The following is a 19,543-nucleotide window of genomic DNA, read 5'->3' on the forward strand; positions in this document are numbered from 1 at the left end:
AAAACAGAGTAATTGTAAGGAAGAACCATAACCAGAGTTTGAGCAAAGAAGTCGAGTAAACACTATCGAAAATCTTTACACGGTGAATGACCAACATCGGTGACGACGAAGAGCTCTAACAGTATACTCGGATATGTCGCATGAACATCACTATTCCCACGGCTGATTACACAAATAAAATGTTATCGTACCGCTTTCCAACCCATAAACAACCTTCGTCGGGACATAAATGCAACGACGATGAGAATATACGTTGGTGTAACAGGTGAAACATGGACCGATCGGAATAATAAGGAAACAATAATATTAAGCAAAGCAGAACACATGAAAAGCACTCCTTCCCAACAATTCCCGCAAAGAAACATGAGACAGGATAAAATACGCCAATCTCAAGCGTCAGTAGCTTTTCCGCAGTCAAAAAATAACACAAATTCTCTCTTCATTATAAAAGGAATAGTCAATACTTAACATAGTTCAGTTCTTTTTTGCTTACAGCGTAAGGACGTTTCCATTGTTTCCTTCAAGAAATGTGTGGTCCACTTCGAGAAAACAAAATGCACAACAACTAGGCAACTTAGCGCGTTTGAATTGCCGCGCAAGCACGGAAGATGAGGCGGCGAGTTCGCGCTTGTCACTTCTCATCGTATACATTACGATTCGCTTCCAGGTCTTACGAACTTATGAAAACGACCAAGGCTTTATCCGAGTTGAATTCGAGTATTTCGCAGTCCCACTCCCTATCCACACTTTGTGGACTCGCATCGCAATACTCATCCTGTTTCATTCGATTTCCAATCTCTCATTTGATTTAAAAAAAAAAACGAATTGTGATATCCAAGGAATATTAAGGTCATAATATTAATAACCGTATCAGAACGATCTGAAGCCTGGCACAGTTCCAAAAAAAAAACATACATACAATTCCCAACAAAGAAAACTAGAGCGGTCAGAAATTCACGATATTTGTACTGTGTTCCACCGTGCTTCTGACAATCTACACCTACAGTAGAGGGTTGCGTGATGGAAGCTCAACGAGACTTTCGGGATGTAAGACAGCCACAATGCAAACGATTAAAGACGGTGTGGTTTCTCATGCAATATGTTGCGTATATTGCACCATATAAAAGATGATCCAGAGAAAAAAAGACCTCCTCCATAATACAGATAAAATACGACCTTTGGATGGAACAGGGCAATCTTTCAGTAGGTGAATAGACATGACCGTTCACCTGGTGGAGGACTACGGTTTTATACCATTTTGAGAGATTTTTTTTAGATTTTAACTCCTAACATTCATTGTAACTTTCACTTAAGCGTACAGAAGTGAATTACTTGCCCGGCCGAAAACGTTACTCTAATGGTAAAGGGAGCGAATCTGACGATGTTGGGGTCTCAGTGGGCGAAAACGAAGAGTTCGAGACATAGATTATGAGTATGAGCACGGTCCAATTCAATTCCGTCTAATCTTCTTGGAAAACTGCGTGGGGAACGGCGTTTGCCCTCCGAGGTACATGAAATAGGTCACCGTTGAATGCGCGACCCATCGACAAACGAGTGGTATTCAGGTAAAGCTAATGAATGGGCACCTGAAAGAAACAGAACGTGTAAAAGGGTGGATTACATTTAAAAAAAACTACTAGAGCGGTCCCCGCTCCTTTTCAGGATATTGGGGGTAATTGAGCGCGACCACGATCATACTCGTAATCTAAACCCCAAACTCTCATATTTGCCCACCAAAACCTCAACATCGTCAGTTTCGTGACACGCTACCTTTAGTTGTACTGTAACGGACACTACAACCTGGTGAAAATCCTCCGAACCTCCTAACAAACTTATCCACGCACCATTAATAAAAGCTTTGCACTGCACCTGGCTAAAGATTTGATCCCGAATTATAAAAAAAAGGGAAAAGAACTCAACAATGTTCTAGATTCAGACATGGACGTCATTGTCTTCTGAAAGGCTAGAAGTCTGACTTCGCAAGAATTGTTGTGTTACTTTCTTTCGTACCCTCAGTCTTTCTTTTCAACTGTATAAAAATAAGTATTTGTAGATCGACTTGACTGCTCTTGATTCCGAAGAGAGTGGAGTTGCCGAATCGTCCGCCTAATAGAAATCATTTATAGCAATCTCGCAGTTGGCAAAGAGAACAAAAAAAAAAGATCTTGTTTCAAAAATCAATGGAGCATTCTCTACCGCACTACTTCTAGCATTCATTTTGAACAAATCATAGTAATATCAACAACAATCGTATTTGCCGTGAAACAGTGATGATGTCTACAAAGCAAATCATTGCAAAAATCTTCTAATTTTCGAACCAACATAGAAATACAGTGGTAACGAAATGAGAAATATAAACTACTACTGCAACACAATAAAACTTCGAATTCGATTTTGTAACAAACATAGTAATAGTCTGCCATCAGAAAGAAAGCTGAAGTATGTACACCGCTGGAGAAATTCCACTCCACTATTCTCGGTGTTAGTCCACGCCTGTCAATTTCATTAAAGAATTTTATTATGTGGTTTTCCTTCAGCTGTCTGACCTTATGAAAGCTACTATAAGAGAGAATTGGGACTGCAACAAAAATACAAAGCGAAAACAACTAGTATGTCAAGTTAAAAAGGCTGAACGAGGTTTTGTGATAATATCCCCCATAATAAGAGAAATCTTTACAATGGGGATGTTCTTAAAGCTCCACCATAAAACCTCATTCGGAAAAAGCCTATGGGTAAACGGGCGTGGCTATCCGAGCGAGAAGCAGATATACAGCAAACCGTCAATGACGGAAGTAGTCAATGAACACGTAATTGAATGAAAATAAACTAGTTACGAGGACTGTGACAAAAGCAAACGATCGAGATATTAAAACTGAAAAGTAGAAATAAAAGATAAAACGGTCTATGAGAAACGATCTACCAAGAAAACAACGTTCTGAAGGAATTATTAAGCAGAAGAACATTGGTTACGCCGAACCTATCAAACAAAAGAATTATAAACGGTTACAAGTGTTCCATCCGATCAGCACCCAACCAGGTTCCTAAGGTTAAGAACCTCTTAACATTTTGGCAGGATTTGCGACGGTTCCCGTCTTAAATGTTGATTCCAAAGACATCTAAGCACATAGTCTCCAATTCGCAAAGTATACGCTCTCCCTACTAGTCGTTCTACATATTAGTTAGAAATGATAGCATGAAATGGTCAGCGTACGCTTGCTCCAACACCCAATAACTTCCTCTACCTAGACTCGTATTATTGAGGAAACAGAAGAACATAATCACTAACTAAAATGTGAAACGTATATATGCAATCGTAACAACGACCACCGGCATCATATCAACTCGTAAAAATAGTGATATAGGCACTAATGAGATCATTAACTAGAAGCTGGCCTCAAAATTTGCCATCAGCTCCATTTGGCTGGTGAGGTCAACATCCTTGGCCAATTCACGCATTCTTCTTTCCTAAACGAAGGCAGCAGCATTATGCTTTGCATAAGAGGAGAAAATTTCCACACCTGTTCCCTACGGCGAAGCATTGCTCCTTCATGTGTGAGAACATAATTATGACTTGGAGACGAGGTATTTCCAGGAGTGCCACTAGCTGAGGAATTATCGCCGTGAGAATCGTGAGAATGGTCGCGATGGCTTTCGTTCGGTTGCTCTCTACTTGCGTCGCGAGGCCCCTCTTTTCCCTGGCTCGAGTGATGTGGAGGACGGTTACTGCCAGTGTCATTTCGGCTGTCACCACGGAGAACATCTCCTTTTTCAGCGCCTGCTCCTCCAATCGCACGTTGACCATCCCTCTCCCGGCGGCGTTGCTCCTCATCCATTCGCAACTGTTTTCTCTACAAACAAGCAACAAACTCTTTTGAAAGTCGTTCTAATCTGAGAACGGGAAACACAATCTTACTTTTTCTTCCTTCAGTTTAGCCTGAAGCTTGAACTGCTCCAACTGTTCTGCTGCCTTTATCGACATGATAGTGCTATGATGGGGTTGAAGCTGTTCCAGTACTGGTACATCTGAAGCTGAACTCCGGAAAGATATTTATTTAAATGAGGAGAAGATTGCTGATTCATAACTTACTACGGCTGATTTTCGATGTCTTTGCCTGCAAGCGTGCATCTGATGAAGCGCCTAAAAACAAAATTTCCAAGCAGATACACACATCTCAGCTATGCACCTTCAAATTATCACATACTTGTTACGGATGCAGCAACCTCGCTATTTGGGTCTGGAGGAAGCAGCTGGTCAAGGATCGACGTACCTTTAAGTAGCCAACGAAATTTTGCGGAAAAGTTAATTGAGTTTCAAGGAACACTTAAAATCCCCTCAATTCTTCTTCATACAGGAATTACCCACAGGTTAACTGATTTATTCATCCCATAATAGGGAAAAAAAAACAATTTCACTTTCGTCAACTCCCTCCTAACCCGATAAGTTTAAGTTTAAGATCAGAACCTACATATTTCTGTTCTATTTTAAGCTACACTATGACGTAACATCCTTGTAGAACATTTATGGACACATTTAAGGTGCCCTACAAAATCTCTTTTTTTCGCAAAGTATGTCAATTCTCCCTTCATAGCACAGAATACAATATACTTTCGAAGAAGTACACCTTACCGACAGAAGTAGATGTGTCATTTTTCGCATCATCAGCAGAAACCATCCTATCAAGAACAGCACCACCTTAAAACAGTAGGTGTCATCGCTCTTTTGAGTGTTTATAGAACACGAAAATAATACTACAAGTACACACTTGAAATAGGTGGTGTTCTCAGTTTCGTGGTGTCCGTAGGAAGTAACTGATCCAACATAGAGGCACCTAGTAGTTCCCATTTTAATTCTTTCCTATGGAAAAGATGAAAATATTTCAACATAAGAAACTCTTCCAACCTGTATCAGACAACCCACTATCCGTAGCCTCGTAAGTAGACATGTCATGGCTGCCGCCTAGAACGAAACCGATTATGCCCGTCGTCAATGTGAGAGGAAATGTCAAACACACCTGGTGACAATTTTTGCTCAGATACAGCGTTCTTTCTCGGCGGCAACATACGCTTCCTGTTTCCAGGTTTCACCTTTTTTACGAAAGGTTGTTCTCCGGTTAGGTCATGATCAGTCTTCAGCGAACTTGCTAAATTCGAAGGAACACTCTCCAATTCGATTTCTCGTTTTTTCGCTTCAGAGATCGAACTTCGTCCTCTATTTGGAGAATTCTCAACAGGAACAGTAGAGTAACCGGAAGCTGGTGGAGGCGGGACACTGCGAGTGCGTGCACGTTTGCCACCGCTGACTAGTTCAGGAGTACTGGACCCAGCATCAGGTGTGTTCCACTGTGAGTGAGATTTGGATCCAGGAGACGGTGGCACTGAACTCGAACGAGAAGATAGCAAGGGATCGTTCGGACGAAGACAAAGAGATCCGTCAAGAATAGAATTTACTATCGACGATACGTTACCATTGTTGTCAACTGTAGAGGCTCCATTCTGCGTCAGTTCTAAAGAGTTGGACTGTTCGCTGAAGGTCACAGCAGGCGCAGCTGTGTTCGGGTTCACAGCAATAGCCGTCAATTTCGAGCTTGCAGCTGGGCGGAGAGCTGTCATCAGTGGAGAAGTAGTGCTTCTTTCACTGTTTTCAGAAATGCTGGTCTCGGCTGTGACAGGCAGTGAAATTCGCCCACTCCGCTTACGGACCTGACGGGTGGGTAACACAGGAGGCGGGCGTGCTCGAGGAGTCTTTTCTGTCTTCTCAACATTTGCAACACTAGGAGCAGTTGGAGAGAGGGTTTCTTCAATTTGCACATGTCCAGCCTTCCTCGAAAATTTCATACGCACCGACTGCTTCGATCCTTCTGATTTCACCTCTGAAATGTGATGAATCACTCACGACCGACGAAAAAAAATAATTTCTGGACATTGAGAATGCATTTAATTCCCATAATGTACGAAACCTGTCTTTTCTCTGTCTAAAAGAGGGTTTATCGATCTTCAGCTATACTAAGTCGAATAGGTTGAACTCACAAAGAATCTAAACATCCTGCTTATCCTAAGAGGTTTACTGTGACTCGTTTACTAGTAATGAATCATAGGACAATTAAACTTAATGAATTTATGATGATACTCATAGAGAAACTGCTTAAGTTTCCTTCAACGGTTTTTTACTGGGATCAGAGTGAAAAAAAATCCTGATCTAAATATACACGAGAACAAATTTCAGTTTCCCTAAGCCACAAAAGCAGTTTGTGCCCTATTTATGAAAAGCTTCTCAAAGTTGCAATTCACAGGATGTGCGGATTCCTTTCATGCGCGGGTCATGCGTGTACTGCGGCTAAAATGAGGACCTCATGGACAACACGAGGGCGAGTCGAAATAGATTGCAGCACCAGTGAGACACGACCGCTGAGATAATCTCTAATCTGTTAAAAACGATGGCGTGCTTCCAGACTCACCATCACCTTTGGACAGAGCCATTCTTCTAGTCTCTACAAACTGCACCCCCGATATATATATATATATATATATATATATATATCACCAAATCTTGCTTCTTGAGAGAAAATAATATAAGAAATTAGTCAGAAAAGCGCCAGTGTACAGCGTCACTCACAACTCTATTTTTCTCCAATAGAAATGATAACCAGTGCTATTTGCTTACCCTTCTCTTTCATACAAAGACAAGAAAAATTAAAAAGCGAAAAAAATAATTGTAAAAAACAAGGATGACTAGAATGGGGCGCAACTCGATCTCTCTGTATTGTGTGGCAATGAAATGAAATGGCTGAGAACGGTTTATTATCACTTTTTTTAAATGTGGTATCTACTAAAATCTAGAGCCGTTATTAATAAACTGAGCAGATGAAATAATTTAAGCGAAATATGTTAGCCATATAAAACGTTCATGGCGTGGTAAAACATGACAAAACATTACAACATGATTAAGCATGAGATTCAAGATAATCCTTTTTTGTTCGTGTCAACAAATTGAAAACTAGATGAAAATGAGAATGTAGTAATTCTTATCAATGTAAAACGTACCACAATTAATAAGTTAACAATCACATTAATCAGTTCAATAATTATGTGTCAAACGGAAATTAGTAACGTGACAACTGTACTAAATACGAGAACGGCGGTAACCCGACATGCCGTTTATAGGGAGAACGTAATGCACCAACTCAAACGAAACAAGTTGTTTCCAGGGTTTCCATATTTACAGAGATATAAAAAAGAGTCACCAATAATACCTACTGTGCGGTTTTCACTGCTTTAAAGTGTTTTAAAAATGTGCAGGAAACGCGTATACGTGTTTATATATGACAAGTAAATTTAAAACTACGACGCTGGCAGGCTATGACGGGGGTGGCGGGACGGGGGAACTCGACTCGGCCCGACTAGCCCGCCACCCAAAACAGAGAGATCGAGTGCCCTTGCGCCGCCCATACACCACCCGCCTAACCTGATTCTGAATCAGACGAGTCACTGCTGGACGACGAGGACGAGCCCGAACTACCCGATGAGCTCTCCGACGACGAGCGTGCACGACTAACCGCATGCCGAGACGCATCTGCTGTCGATGCGGCTAGAACATCGGCATTCACGTTTCACAATGGATCATCCACCAACGTCTCACACTGCTGAGTGAATGAAAAAACGCCTACCGTTCTTGCTTGACTGTTGTGTCGACACCGTCCCACCAAGTTTCTTGATCTTATCCTCGATTTCCCGTTTGCGCGTCTCATTATCACTTTTAACGGCTACAATATCAACGGAAAATTATAAGGAATGTCACTTTTCTCTACTACCTAATTTCGGAGTGTTTCTCCACTTTTTTCGTTACGTAAATCGCCAACTTACTCTTACGCGGTTTTCGCTTAAGTGCAGCAGCAACGAATGCTTCCAGATCACGAAGCGTTACAGGTTTTAAGGTTTCAAAGTCGATTTCAATCTCTTCTGGACTAATATCCTGAAAGCATCAAGTCAGACATCAGATTTAATATTGACCCGATACGAGAGACAGAAATACGTACCGACAAATCTTCCCTGCTTTCAATAATACTGACTACCATACTAAGCTTGTCACCCGGTAATTTGTTGATATCGAGACTAAGTTGACGTTTTTCGTCGTAAGACATGGGTTCGTGAGATGCTTCATCGCCGGAGTCGAACTCGTAGTCATCTTTCCAAGGCTTTCCATTTGCAGAACTTTCAACTTTGGGTTTATTCTTCGATCCAGGACGACGTCCACGCCCACAGTAAAGCTTCGCCGGCTCGGAACTCGTATGCGCTGCTGCTGGGCGCTTGAGATCTCTTCGGGGCTAAAAGAAACATATGCAACAGATGGCTAAAGCGCGAAAGTTGATGACATTTGACAAATGCATGATTAATCTTTAAGACACAGATAAGTGACAAATGATCGAATAACGTACTATTGTTGAAACTGAGGTGGCTGGTCCATTTGACAGCGGGGAATCCTCCTTGATGTGAGTAGCGGGAGCTCTCCGAGTCCTGGTACTGGCTGGTGTGTATGGCGGGACAGTAAATGTTGTTTGTGTCAGCAGCTTTTCAAGAGACTTAACCGCTTCTAGGATAGCACTCTGAGGAGCATCCTTGTTCTTCATTTCCCTTATTTCAAGAAGACGAGAGGTTATGCTCTCCGCAAACACTAGCGACTTCTCCTTCAGGTTCTCCCACTGAATGAGCGCATCGGTATAAATGAAGCAGTTAGAGTATTAAATCTTACACTATTGAGGTAGCTTTCAAGAGCATCTTCTTCGTCCACCACTTCGCACGACGTAGCCACCACATTCGTATCTGCTACATCCTCATCTATCGGTAGATTCGCCCACTAAACATCCATAAAACATAGTGATGTGCACAATACGAACGAAGACACCTTGAACTAACCCTTTCATTAAACGCTTGCAAAAGAGATCGGCCGTGCTGATGAATGATATCCGAGGCAGGATTGTATTTGAAGCAATTGTTGCAAACCTTAAGCAATATAATACATTCCTAGTCAATACCAAAAGAAAAAGAAGAAAGTACCAGTCTGATGTCTTCAGCAAATTCCTGTGCATTCGCGTATTGTTTATTGTCCAACTTCTTTTTTATTGTTCCAAGATCCATAGGATTTGGAACGATATCATAGTAATCAGACAAGTTCATTCCTTCAACGTCAACAGGTACCAAGAAGGGCCAGTTGAAAGACTAAATAAGTAATACTTTAACAGTTCAGAGAGTGTAAGTCAGTGATGACTCCACCTTGCACTTCTTGCCCATTAATTCGTGAAGAACTTTGTGGCAGAATTTCATTGACTCGGTTGCTTTGCCTTTATATCTAGGAGGTAGTTGGGTATAGTCAATGAAATGTGCAGGCTTCTTGATCGGTCGGGACGACTCACGACGGGGAACCTTAACATAAAGTTTAAGGTGCTAAATGTACGGCTATGCTGTCTCGCGTACTTTTCCAGAGTCCTCTTCAATTAGCACTCCAGTAGTGGTATCGGCTTTTCTCTTAACACCCTTCTGCACCTTAAGAGGATGTAGAGTCGAAGTACTGATCTGAACGTGGCATCCATCACTCCAAAAACACATTCTGATATCCAGAAAAAGGTACCGGTACGTCTAGACTAGCACCACTTGAAGATTCTTCAACAACATTGGGTACATCAGAATCTCCAAGTACAGAAGAACTGTCAGCAGCTCCTTTCTGGATCGAAGACTCCCGTGATGCTGTAAAACATACTCCATGCTTATGTCAATCTATAGAACAAAGAGCAGTTTGGTAAAAGCACCACTTCGTCGGTTTCTGGACGACAAAGCTAAGGGAAGAACAGATCACACCCGCGACCGGCTGGGTTCAGCCAACCACTGGTGATTCAATGTCCACCAACTGTTTTACAGGTCCCAAATTCTAGTATTTTCCTTATCAAAAGTACAATGCAGAAGATATGAGCGAGACCATGCAGACCTCTAACCGTCGCGTTATGAAAATGTTCTAAGACGTGATGGGCATCCGGGCTCCCACCTCGAACGAATGACGCTGATTTGCGTGCACCGCCCAGAGCTGGCGAGGGACCCTTGCGCATACTTTTCGGACCACGCTTCGACGACGGCCTTGCTATCTCCACCTCCTGAAAGAAAATATTCCGAATCAACAGACCAGAACTCAACTACAGAATTCTCCAGCAGAGATTTTTCAATCGGAAAGAAAGACGGAATAATCGAATAAACATAGTTTAGTTGTTTTCATAAGTGTCAGCATTATTTAAAAATTAACGACATTTGCCCTGTCACAGAATCAACCACAATAGCAACTTTTTTGCCATTCAATTTTTACGAGCAAGCGCGGCATTCCAAAATTTGCTGCTATCAACTAAAATTAAATGAATATCGCGCATGGAACCCAATACAAGGATATAAGCTTTAAACATACAAGTCTGTGCGTTACACCTCCTCGGCAGCTCAATAAGCCTATGCAGAACAAACGCCCAAATATGAACTATAAAACAATTAACCTCGCCGGGAAGATTTTGTAAGCAGTCCCTATACACATTCTCGACATTTTGGCACATTATTGTGACGTCATCCTCCATTTGATTGAATAGGTAACAATTGCGGAAGACACATTCAAAGTCCTGAAGTGTAGAAATTGAACAGTACACTTACATCGCCGGGCATATCGACAATCTTGGCCAAGAAGAGCTGTTCGAGAGTTCGAGCCATCGCTACGATGTCACTGTGAGGAGGATTGTAACAGTAGCAGTTGTTGAACATTGTCATTACATCCTACAATTGATATCGGAGAACCTTTATGGTGCCAATTCTATGGTCTACGTCACAGAAACGGAATCCACAAATGCGATAGGAACATCCAAAAACGAAGAGTGAACCAAATATTGCTAATGTTCTTCTTTGATACGATGTTTACATTCATAGATTCTCTTTCTGAGTGCGCAAAGGTAGTAGATTCTCCGATATTCCTCCTCCGATCGCTTGCAACACCAGCTTCTCAAACTTTACGAAAAGCACGATGTCAGAGCTCACAGATTACCAATTGTGAAAATAGCTTTTGCAGCTTAAATGTTGCGAAAAACAATCACAAAGTATGGAGGGTGTTTAGAAGGGCAAACTAAAAAAAGGAAAGAAAAGGACCAAATGCTGCAATTGCCGAAAAAGCAGCAGGAATCTATGAACTCGAACATCGTAAAAAAGGAAAACGAGAATAGCCGACGCATAGCGCTTGGCTCAAAAGCTTCGCTCCAAATGTTTAATAATACTATTAGTTCCTCTGATATGCCACGGCACACGAGACAAGAAACTAAGTGAAAAAAACGTATGAACAACTACCTCCATGCATTCCTTCGCGGAAAAGTAGTAAATATTTTGCAAACGCTTCTGAATGGTCTTCATGTCCATCGGACGACGGATCACTTTGTGATAATCCTGATATAAAAAACAGTAGTGTCTATGTCTATGATCCTACAGACCTTCCTCACCGGTAGATTCAATTTGACTGTATCAACGGGCACGTTGAACGGCCAAGCATGCTTGTGTTTCATTACATCTTTGAGGACAGTGTTGAGGAGGTAGTCCAACTGATTCGTGTGTCGCGTAGGTTTCCCCATGGGAGGAATAACTCGTGGTTGAACAATACCATTTACTGGCTCCTTAGAGAATATTTCAGTGGTAATTAAGAAACAGAAGCGAAAATAAATAAATTCATAAATAAATGATACTACCTGACGAGGAGATGCCCATGGATTTTCCGCTTTCTTTGCACTGTCGTCGGCTGTACCGGCTGCATCACCTTCACCAGATGTACTCACTGCATCTAGGGTTCTTTGAACGTCAGCGGACATTCCTAGACTCCACCTAAAACAAAGATCATCTACAGGAGTCATTCAAGGAAACTGCACTGATGTACATAACATTAAGTCGCCTCCGCAGGTTTCGCAGATCCGAACTCTTCAGTAGGGACTGTCTGACAAACGGTGACATACTTTATAGTGACGTCAGAGATCAACGATTACTACCAACATGAGTGAAAAGCAAATCAAAATGCCCGGATGGCGGGCTCACCAGCCGCAGCGCGGACGCCGACGCAGCGCGTGCGCATAGTTAAGCGCAACACGATTCAGGTGGCGTTCATTGTTCTAAGCAAGAGGATCTATCTATGGAAATTTGCGAACATATGGAGGACCACAATGCTGAGACTTTTAATCTCGATGGAACTACGCTGAATGATCCTTTATTGCGATTTTGTAACAGAAATCCAAAACGTGCACGCTATGTATTCGTGCTCCATCACTTAGAACACACTATGCAACACAACGCACATCAACCAGAGATTATTGTAACATCCGAAACGTTTCTGGACATTCCTAATAACTTTACTGGACATGTTTAACCACGATATGGAAACAGACGGAGTTGAAGCGCATAGAGAGAGAGAAAGAGTCATGGCCTAGAACATTCCCTCGATCGATCCATTCATTGTAGACAGTGGCAAAATGCGCCAGAGAGAGCGTTGCTGGGGTAGGGTGCAGGGGCGAAAAACACCCTGCGTCTCTGTCGGAGGGGCCCCGTCCAAGGGGAAGCACCGTTAGGCTCAGGACCATTTATTTCAGTGCAGCACTGCACTGTTTGCGAGGTCCAGCCGTGTGAATGAGAGCAACTTCGAAGAGTTACCAAAAAGAAAAGAACTATTTCCAGGTGACCGGTTCCTACCAACCGCAGCGCCTTCACTAATGTCCCTAAGATCCGTAACAAGTCACGGAACAGCGATCTGCATAACCCATGCTTCAACTCATCACATAATGCTACTAGTTGGAATGATGATCGAGCCGTTCTACCTACTTGTCAACGTACTCCGACAATATTCACAGAGAAACTGATGGCACATCATCGTTGTAGCAACAAAATTTCATAATTGCACTTGTGGAGGGTCCTGTCTAGAATGCGCTACAGTAGGAGAACGGTCGCTCCCTTCAAACCAGCGCTAAAGTGCACCATCTGACCCACACGATCAATGTGCAATTAATGGGAAGCAGCCATTGCTTGAGATCAATGAAAAATGTAGTTGAAATTTTGCTCCATTGATTTTATGCTTTTGAGGGATGTGAGGCTACATGGAGACGTAGGAAATCAAAAAAGGCGGACGGAAATCGCATGGGGTCGCGATACTTCGCGCGGCGGTTGGTCACCACGCTGGCAGAGTTTGAGTTCCCTCCGAGCAAGTATACACAAACTGCTAGGGACCATATTTGGTTGGTTTTGTGGGCTCGAAGCTCATCCACAACTTTGCGACGACCGGATACTTCTGATTGAAACGGTTAGCCACTCTGGTTATCGAATGTGCTTCGAATTTATTATTAAAATTATTGTTTCATTTCATTGAACCATCACCATTTCTGATTTTCTCAGTAGATATTCTGACATGTTCATTTGCTTTTTTTTCACCTTTTATGAGGCCCTTGTCTTGCGATTGAGTTATGCATTTTTCTTTCTTCTGAAAAGCACAGATGTTAAAGATCTTCGCAATACTTGTAAAATCAAGAGTAAGGAAAAGCATTGACAAACAATTTTGAGATTCCAGACCTGACATCCTGCGTGAAGTCTTATGCATAGATAATATCAAAACGCAAACATGAGTAAGTCAATCCAAAATCCAAAATATGCTTTAAGGCGATGCTCGATCAAATTAATATGCATAATGCTCAATTATTTAAACTCGATTTTTCATCTTACTGCAATTCACTGACTACTTCAAAGAACGATTCTAGTGAACTTAAGAAAGGTAAAGAAGCTGGACTTTATCGACGTAACTTTCAAGATTCCCTTCAACAGTGAACATAGCATGGTCATATCAGAAATTTGAAGGTAGATTTGATAGTTTGCATGATTATCGGGATTATCGAATGAAGACTTTTTATTATAATGTAGATAGAATGAGGTTTAATTTTTCATAAGGTCCACACAAAAGAAACCGCATACTTATCTCACAGTGAGCTTATTTCTACCTAAGAAGAATCCGTTTATTTTTGTAGCTGAGGCATTCTTCTTACATAATGGATACTTCAGTGATTTTAAACTTGTGTTATCGCCACCATTTCCTGTTTTATGGCATCACAAATTCCCATTAGAAAGTTGCTATATTTTGACTGCTTAACATTTTCATTCCCTAACAACTAAATATTGCTTCCTGCGTACCTTTTTAGAACACTATATCCTGTTCCCTGCCGCTTTCGATTACAAAAATAATGGCAAAAAACTTGGCCCTTTCATTTCACGTGTGTTCACACAAAGAATGCTACGGCTTCTTGCTTACGTTGAAATAAAGCCAGATTTGGAGGTTCCTAGACCAAATTAGGATGTGGGTCTTGAAGCACTGACGTAAATGGAAACATTTATACGTTGCAAGGTTGTTCTCATTTATCTCCTTTCTAGGGCTCACTTTCTCTTTCTCTTTCTCTCTTTCTTTCTTTCCTAGAAACACCAAACGATCACCGAAATAGTGTGCAGAAAGCAACACTTTTCACATCATGATATTACTCAATTAGACACTTAGATGGCTCGTCTTCCTTGGACGTGCGGGTCCCAGCATCTTCCCCACTCGTTTCGTTCCCTCACCATTGTCATCCAAGATGTTCTCAAGTCTCGTGAGCGACGTTGACGAAAACCTTGAGCCGTATCCAGCTGAGTTCTTAGTTGGTCCTCGTTGACAACATCCCTCGAGGGAGTTTAGCATCTCTTGAGATCCGCTCTAGCGTTCTTTTGATCCACCTCCATTTTTCTCATAATGTACCGGGCACTGTACCATTTTTCTCATAATACCGGGCCATCTATGCATTGCTTTCGATATATTCCGCTGGGTCGCAAAGACGGGACGTTGCTGTTACGTCGGAGCTGCGAAGACCGCCTATGTGTTGCGTGCGCTGGTTCAACTTCAGAAAACATCTTTCAAGGGATAGTTGGGTAATGAGTAGCTTCCTAGATGTGGCAAAGGTGTCTGCCAACGGCTCCGCTGCGTAACAGAGCGCTAGAAGAACTGTCGAGTCGAAAATATGGGCACGAAGATCTTGGTTCGTCCGTTAGTCCGTAACTTCTCTGATGGGTGGTTCTCCTAGCTTTCCTGGCAGGTGCAAATGCTGCCCACGCTGCTCTCATCCTTCTATTCAGTTCTTCCTGCAAGTTGTTTTCAATATTCATAAAACGTCAATGGTAGATGCATGACGAAGTTCCCACAATATGGGGTCTTCAATTTGTACTCCTCCTTCCTCGCAGTAGACGTTCCTCATGAACTGTATCTTTTTTCGGCTCATTCGCAATCCTACGCTCTTCTTTGCTTCGTTCAATTTTTTGAGCACTGTGTCTGCTTCATCGGTACTCCTCGAAAAGAGAACGATGTCATCCGCAAAAAGAAAGAGGCTTGAGAGGAATCTTCAATCAACACGTATTCCTCTTTCTCCCACATCAAATGATTTCATTTTCCATTGTGATGCAGCCGTGATGAACAGCTTCGGTGATATAGTATCACCTCATCGTACCCGCTTTCTAATAAGTATGATTAGAGGCAGTGGAAAAACTGTATCTTTGTGGTGCATTGACCATAGCAATTGACCAATGTCGTCACATACGACGCATCCACAGCTTGGTCGATCAGCGCTGACACTGTTGCATTCGTTTCTACGCTATCAAGAACTTTCTCATGAACAACGACGGTTAGAACAAAGGGCAGATGGTATTCCCGGCAAACCTCTATGACTGCCAACACTGTCTGCATGAGGTACTTGCAGCTGAGCCTCTGACGAAATTCAGCTTGTTCTTGAGGCTGGGCTTCATCCAGCGTTCTAGATATGCGCGTGAGAACGATTTTGGTGAATACTTCGTGCAAGACAATTATCAGCCATATCGGACAGTAGTTCCGAAGGTACTCTCGGTCACCTTTCTTGTGAATAAGAACGGTTCGCGAGATTTTCCACTGGTTTGGGATCCTTTCTTTTTGAAGATAGGATGAAATGTGCGCCGCTAGAACTAGAACATGCTCATGCCCACCAAGCCGAATAATGTCTGCTGATATAAAGTTAAGTCAGCTTGACACCAGGGCTGTGCCAGGTGTCAAGCTTTTGATAGCGACTCGTACATCCGAAGGGAGAATCCGCGGTGAAACATCATCAGTGGAAATGATCTCGGGTTGACACAGGAGTTGACGAACGGAAAAGGATCGAGTAGGACTTCCCCGTGATAATTTCCATCTCACGACGAGAAGAGGTGCGGATGCCGCCTTCGCTCAGCAAGACTGTTAGCAGAATGTTATAATCGCAGACGTCCGTACGGGACTTCTTTAGACTCGCTCTTCTTTGTGCTGCTTCCAGAATCTTCTTCTGCGTGTATTTCCATAGATCCTCTTGGACGGTTTTTTGCAGCTAGTGTTTGACTAACCGCTCAATTCATGTGCAATGCATTCGGATAAAGCCTCAGAGAGCTTCTTCTTTCCAACAGTTCTTTGGTGGTTTTTGAAATTTGATCCAAGTTTGTCGTGCGCAGCTTCGAGGCACGTTTAGCACAGGTTCCCATTCTTCTGAGCAGCTCATACTCGACTTTTGGGTCCTCCTCGATGTGCCGGTCACCTAGGCACAAGGGAGTCCTCGAGTATGCAATCGATGTAGACGGCTTCTTTTCTTCATCGTTGCCGATAGTAGGTATTCTTTTTTATCGTGCGGCTGAGTCGTATTTTCGCACGAAGGAGACGGTGATCAGTACCACTACAAAAGGATGACACTACCGAGACGTCAAGTAGACACCACCTCCGGTTGGTGAGTATGTGGCCGATCTCCGCACGAGTCGCACCATTGGGCGATTCTCATGTCCACCGACGATGATCTTTCTCCATGAAAAGAGAATTCCCATGAAAGAGGCGAGCAGCGGACAACCGGAAGGCGAAACGATTGTCGTTTTCATTCCGATCTCCAAGTCCAAATCTTCCAAGCATGTATACCTCTTCTGTGGCCTTTCCTAACTTTGCGCTGTAGCCCCCGACAACGAATTTGTAAAATTCTCGTTGCGGGTCACTTCCTTCAACTCCTCATAAGACGCGACTCATCAGTTGCTGATGTTAGTGAGTAGCAGTTGATGATGTTGATGGGTTTTTGGGGCAGAGGGCAGATGCGAAGAATGGCCAGACAAGGTGGCAGGATCTCGTAGTATCGACAAGATGGACGACAGATGGGTACACAACAAAACCAACATCGCCTACATTTCGCGACGGAACCTTCTCCCCACGAATGAGGAGTGTTCCGCCATTCAACTGTCGCACTTGTCTCCTTCCGGTCTCTTCGTCTCTTGCAGAGCAATCACATGGAATATGATCCGCTCTGTAGCACCGAGAAGAGCATGTAGGTCAACATCTATGAACAGTTTTAGCGTTGTAAGTAAACAGTCTGAGGCAGTCTCCATGGCGAGTCGTGCATGTGTCGCCGTCCGACGTTTGAGAGGTCAGGACCCAGTGAGCAGGGTACTGGAGCAGTGTATACGCCGGAGTGGAAAGAATAAGCAATAACTAAGCAGCCCTGCAACGTCAAGCTTAGCTTTCACAACAGGTCGTATAAAACCAAGATGGAATGCTTGGTCTATAGCTATGTCGTACAGACTCACGCCATGAAGTTATTCTCCTAGTTTCGAAGACGACAAAACCTTTTCGATTATGAAGAAAGGGTAGAATATACAACTAATAAAACTTTTACTTGGAATGGAAATTTGTCTCAAAATGCAACTACTTCTTTTTACTTTACTAAGTTTTGAAGATGCCGATTTGTTCAAACCATGCAGGCAATGCAACATGCACACTAGACTCCTTTGAGGAATGAGAGTTAACATAGAACAATAGGTATTTGCTCTGTGTTTCGAATTTTTTAAAGCATCTACCACTTCTTACTGAAAGCTTACATACAACGTGTATGATCGTTTTTGCAAAGCAATTCTGTAGTCATTCTATTAAAAAGCAATTTATTCATTCAACTTAGCCATTTCATTTGTTAAGAAGCAGCAAAACGCAGAAATCAATCAACAAAGGAACGTTAATCGCACTTTTGTTTTCATATATCATTTAGAGGAACATTTTAGTTGTGTACAACCTAAATTTTCTTCCCAGGACCATCAATGACATGTGATCGAATCCCGCCATACCGAGGGATTTGAACCCTCTCCTTGGTTGCGACTATTGGTTGAGTTGCTGAGGTGATTTCGCAAGAGTGCGGGATGTAGCATTTGAAAGTTTAAGTATTACTACTGACAGTTTCTAAATCTCGGAGTAATATATTATTCCATTGACATTTCGATAGTGCTAGAGGAGGATATTTTTATGCTTTTATATTTTTTGTAAAAGAAATTCGTCGAAAAGAGTATCGCAGTAGTTAAAATGCCGAAGGCGAAAATGTCGGAACTTTACAGAGATTACCAACGGAACAAGTTATGGAGACGCCCAGTGTAAAATATCCGTACTCGAATCACTAAAAATTTAGTCACATACGAAGTAGTAAACTATTCTACGCTTATGTGAACAATACGCCCTGGATGTGAAACAATCTTTGCAACCTATGAACGAAATACGACAATTGATTAGAGTGGATAGTTCAACCAGCCAGGTTCTTTACAGCTCAGGGTTTGCTCCCATACCGGATATGAATAGAAAATCCAGTATGTGAGCTTTCATGTGCATAGCAGTTCACTTTAGAGTTGCTCCTTAAGTTCTAGAAAATACTCACAACGACTCCATCTGTTCGTAGTCGAGTTTGATGCGGGGAGATCGCCATGGCACATACTCCATTTGCTCTGCAAACACTTCCATCTGATTATCACAAAACAGTCCTGAAACCACCCTACCTGCGGCAGTTCGCACGAAAACGTTTGAAAGTTGATGCTTCTTCAGTTCCTAAATTTTCTTCCCAGGACCATCAATGACATGTGATCGAATCCCGCCATACCGAGGGGTTTGAACCTTCTCCTGCGACTATTGGTTGAGTTGCTGAGGTGATTTCGCAAGAGTGCGGGATGTACCGTTTGTAAGACGGGGAGAGCTTCTGGGTTATTATTGATGAGGTCACTTAGGTTCGGAAGCAGTAAGGTCGGAGAAGGTAGATGGAGTTCCAGTTCAGAATTCCCTGCGGGAGAAGCGATAGTTTAAACGAAAGGATCAGAGGAGAAGAGATAAGCGAAGATTGCATGGATATCTTTAACTAGTTGGTCTAGAAGTTGGGGCTGGACGCTGTTTCTTCACTGTTTATGGAAATGATAATTTTGGACGACTTGAAGAGTTTGCTTGTGTTTGACTTCACGTATTTGCAGCTGACAGAGGAAAAACTTCCGAGTCAAACATATCTGATCTCTTTGCAAGTTCGTCTGAGATCAATCGACATGTATGTAGTAAATTTATATTAGTGGTGTATTTCTTCCACATCAAAGTAACTCCGCCTACCACACGAAGGCAAGCTTTTGAAATTGCCTGCTGGATATATGGAGAGTGTGCTGGACGGGAATA

At 42.5% G+C, this 19,543-nt stretch overlaps 1 protein-coding gene across 3 annotated transcripts; it reads right to left on the reverse strand.

Moving 5' to 3' along the window:
• Positions 1 to 3,381: 3,381 nt before the first annotated feature.
• RB195_026035 (uncharacterized protein) lies at positions 3,382 to 18,853 on the reverse strand (the record flags this gene model as incomplete). Of its 3 annotated transcripts, none has more annotated exons than XM_013435844.2 (29): positions 3,382 to 3,465; positions 3,519 to 3,848; positions 3,914 to 4,023; positions 4,088 to 4,138; positions 4,203 to 4,268; positions 4,628 to 4,693; positions 4,764 to 4,829; positions 4,901 to 4,957; positions 5,013 to 5,375; positions 5,466 to 5,870; positions 7,463 to 7,585; positions 7,665 to 7,760; positions 7,861 to 7,969; positions 8,034 to 8,321; positions 8,433 to 8,696; positions 8,747 to 8,851; positions 8,911 to 8,997; positions 9,052 to 9,213; positions 9,268 to 9,417; positions 9,469 to 9,567; positions 9,623 to 9,738; positions 10,034 to 10,139; positions 10,524 to 10,643; positions 11,356 to 11,451; positions 11,505 to 11,675; positions 11,748 to 11,880; positions 11,938 to 11,973; positions 15,645 to 15,857; positions 17,324 to 17,463. In XM_013435844.2, the coding sequence occupies 29 exons, from the start codon at positions 17,461 to 17,463 to the stop codon at positions 3,382 to 3,384; spliced, it is 4,212 nt and encodes a 1,403-aa protein (XP_013291298.2). The 3 variants fall into 3 exon arrangements, with proteins under 3 accessions (XP_013291298.2, XP_064070281.1, XP_064070280.1); XM_064214400.1 differs by having other exon boundaries at positions 3,914 to 4,029; XM_064214399.1 differs by lacking the exons at positions 11,938 to 11,973; positions 17,324 to 17,463 and adding exons at positions 10,675 to 10,794; positions 18,771 to 18,853 and having other exon boundaries at positions 3,914 to 4,029; positions 5,013 to 5,870; positions 10,524 to 10,595.
• Between the last annotated feature and the right edge of the window lie 690 nt (positions 18,854 to 19,543).

The sequence above is a fragment of the Necator americanus genome, chromosome X, assembly GCF_031761385.1.
Source record: "Necator americanus strain Aroian chromosome X, whole genome shotgun sequence".
In the NCBI taxonomy this organism is placed as follows: domain Eukaryota; kingdom Metazoa; phylum Nematoda; class Chromadorea; order Rhabditida; family Ancylostomatidae; genus Necator; species Necator americanus.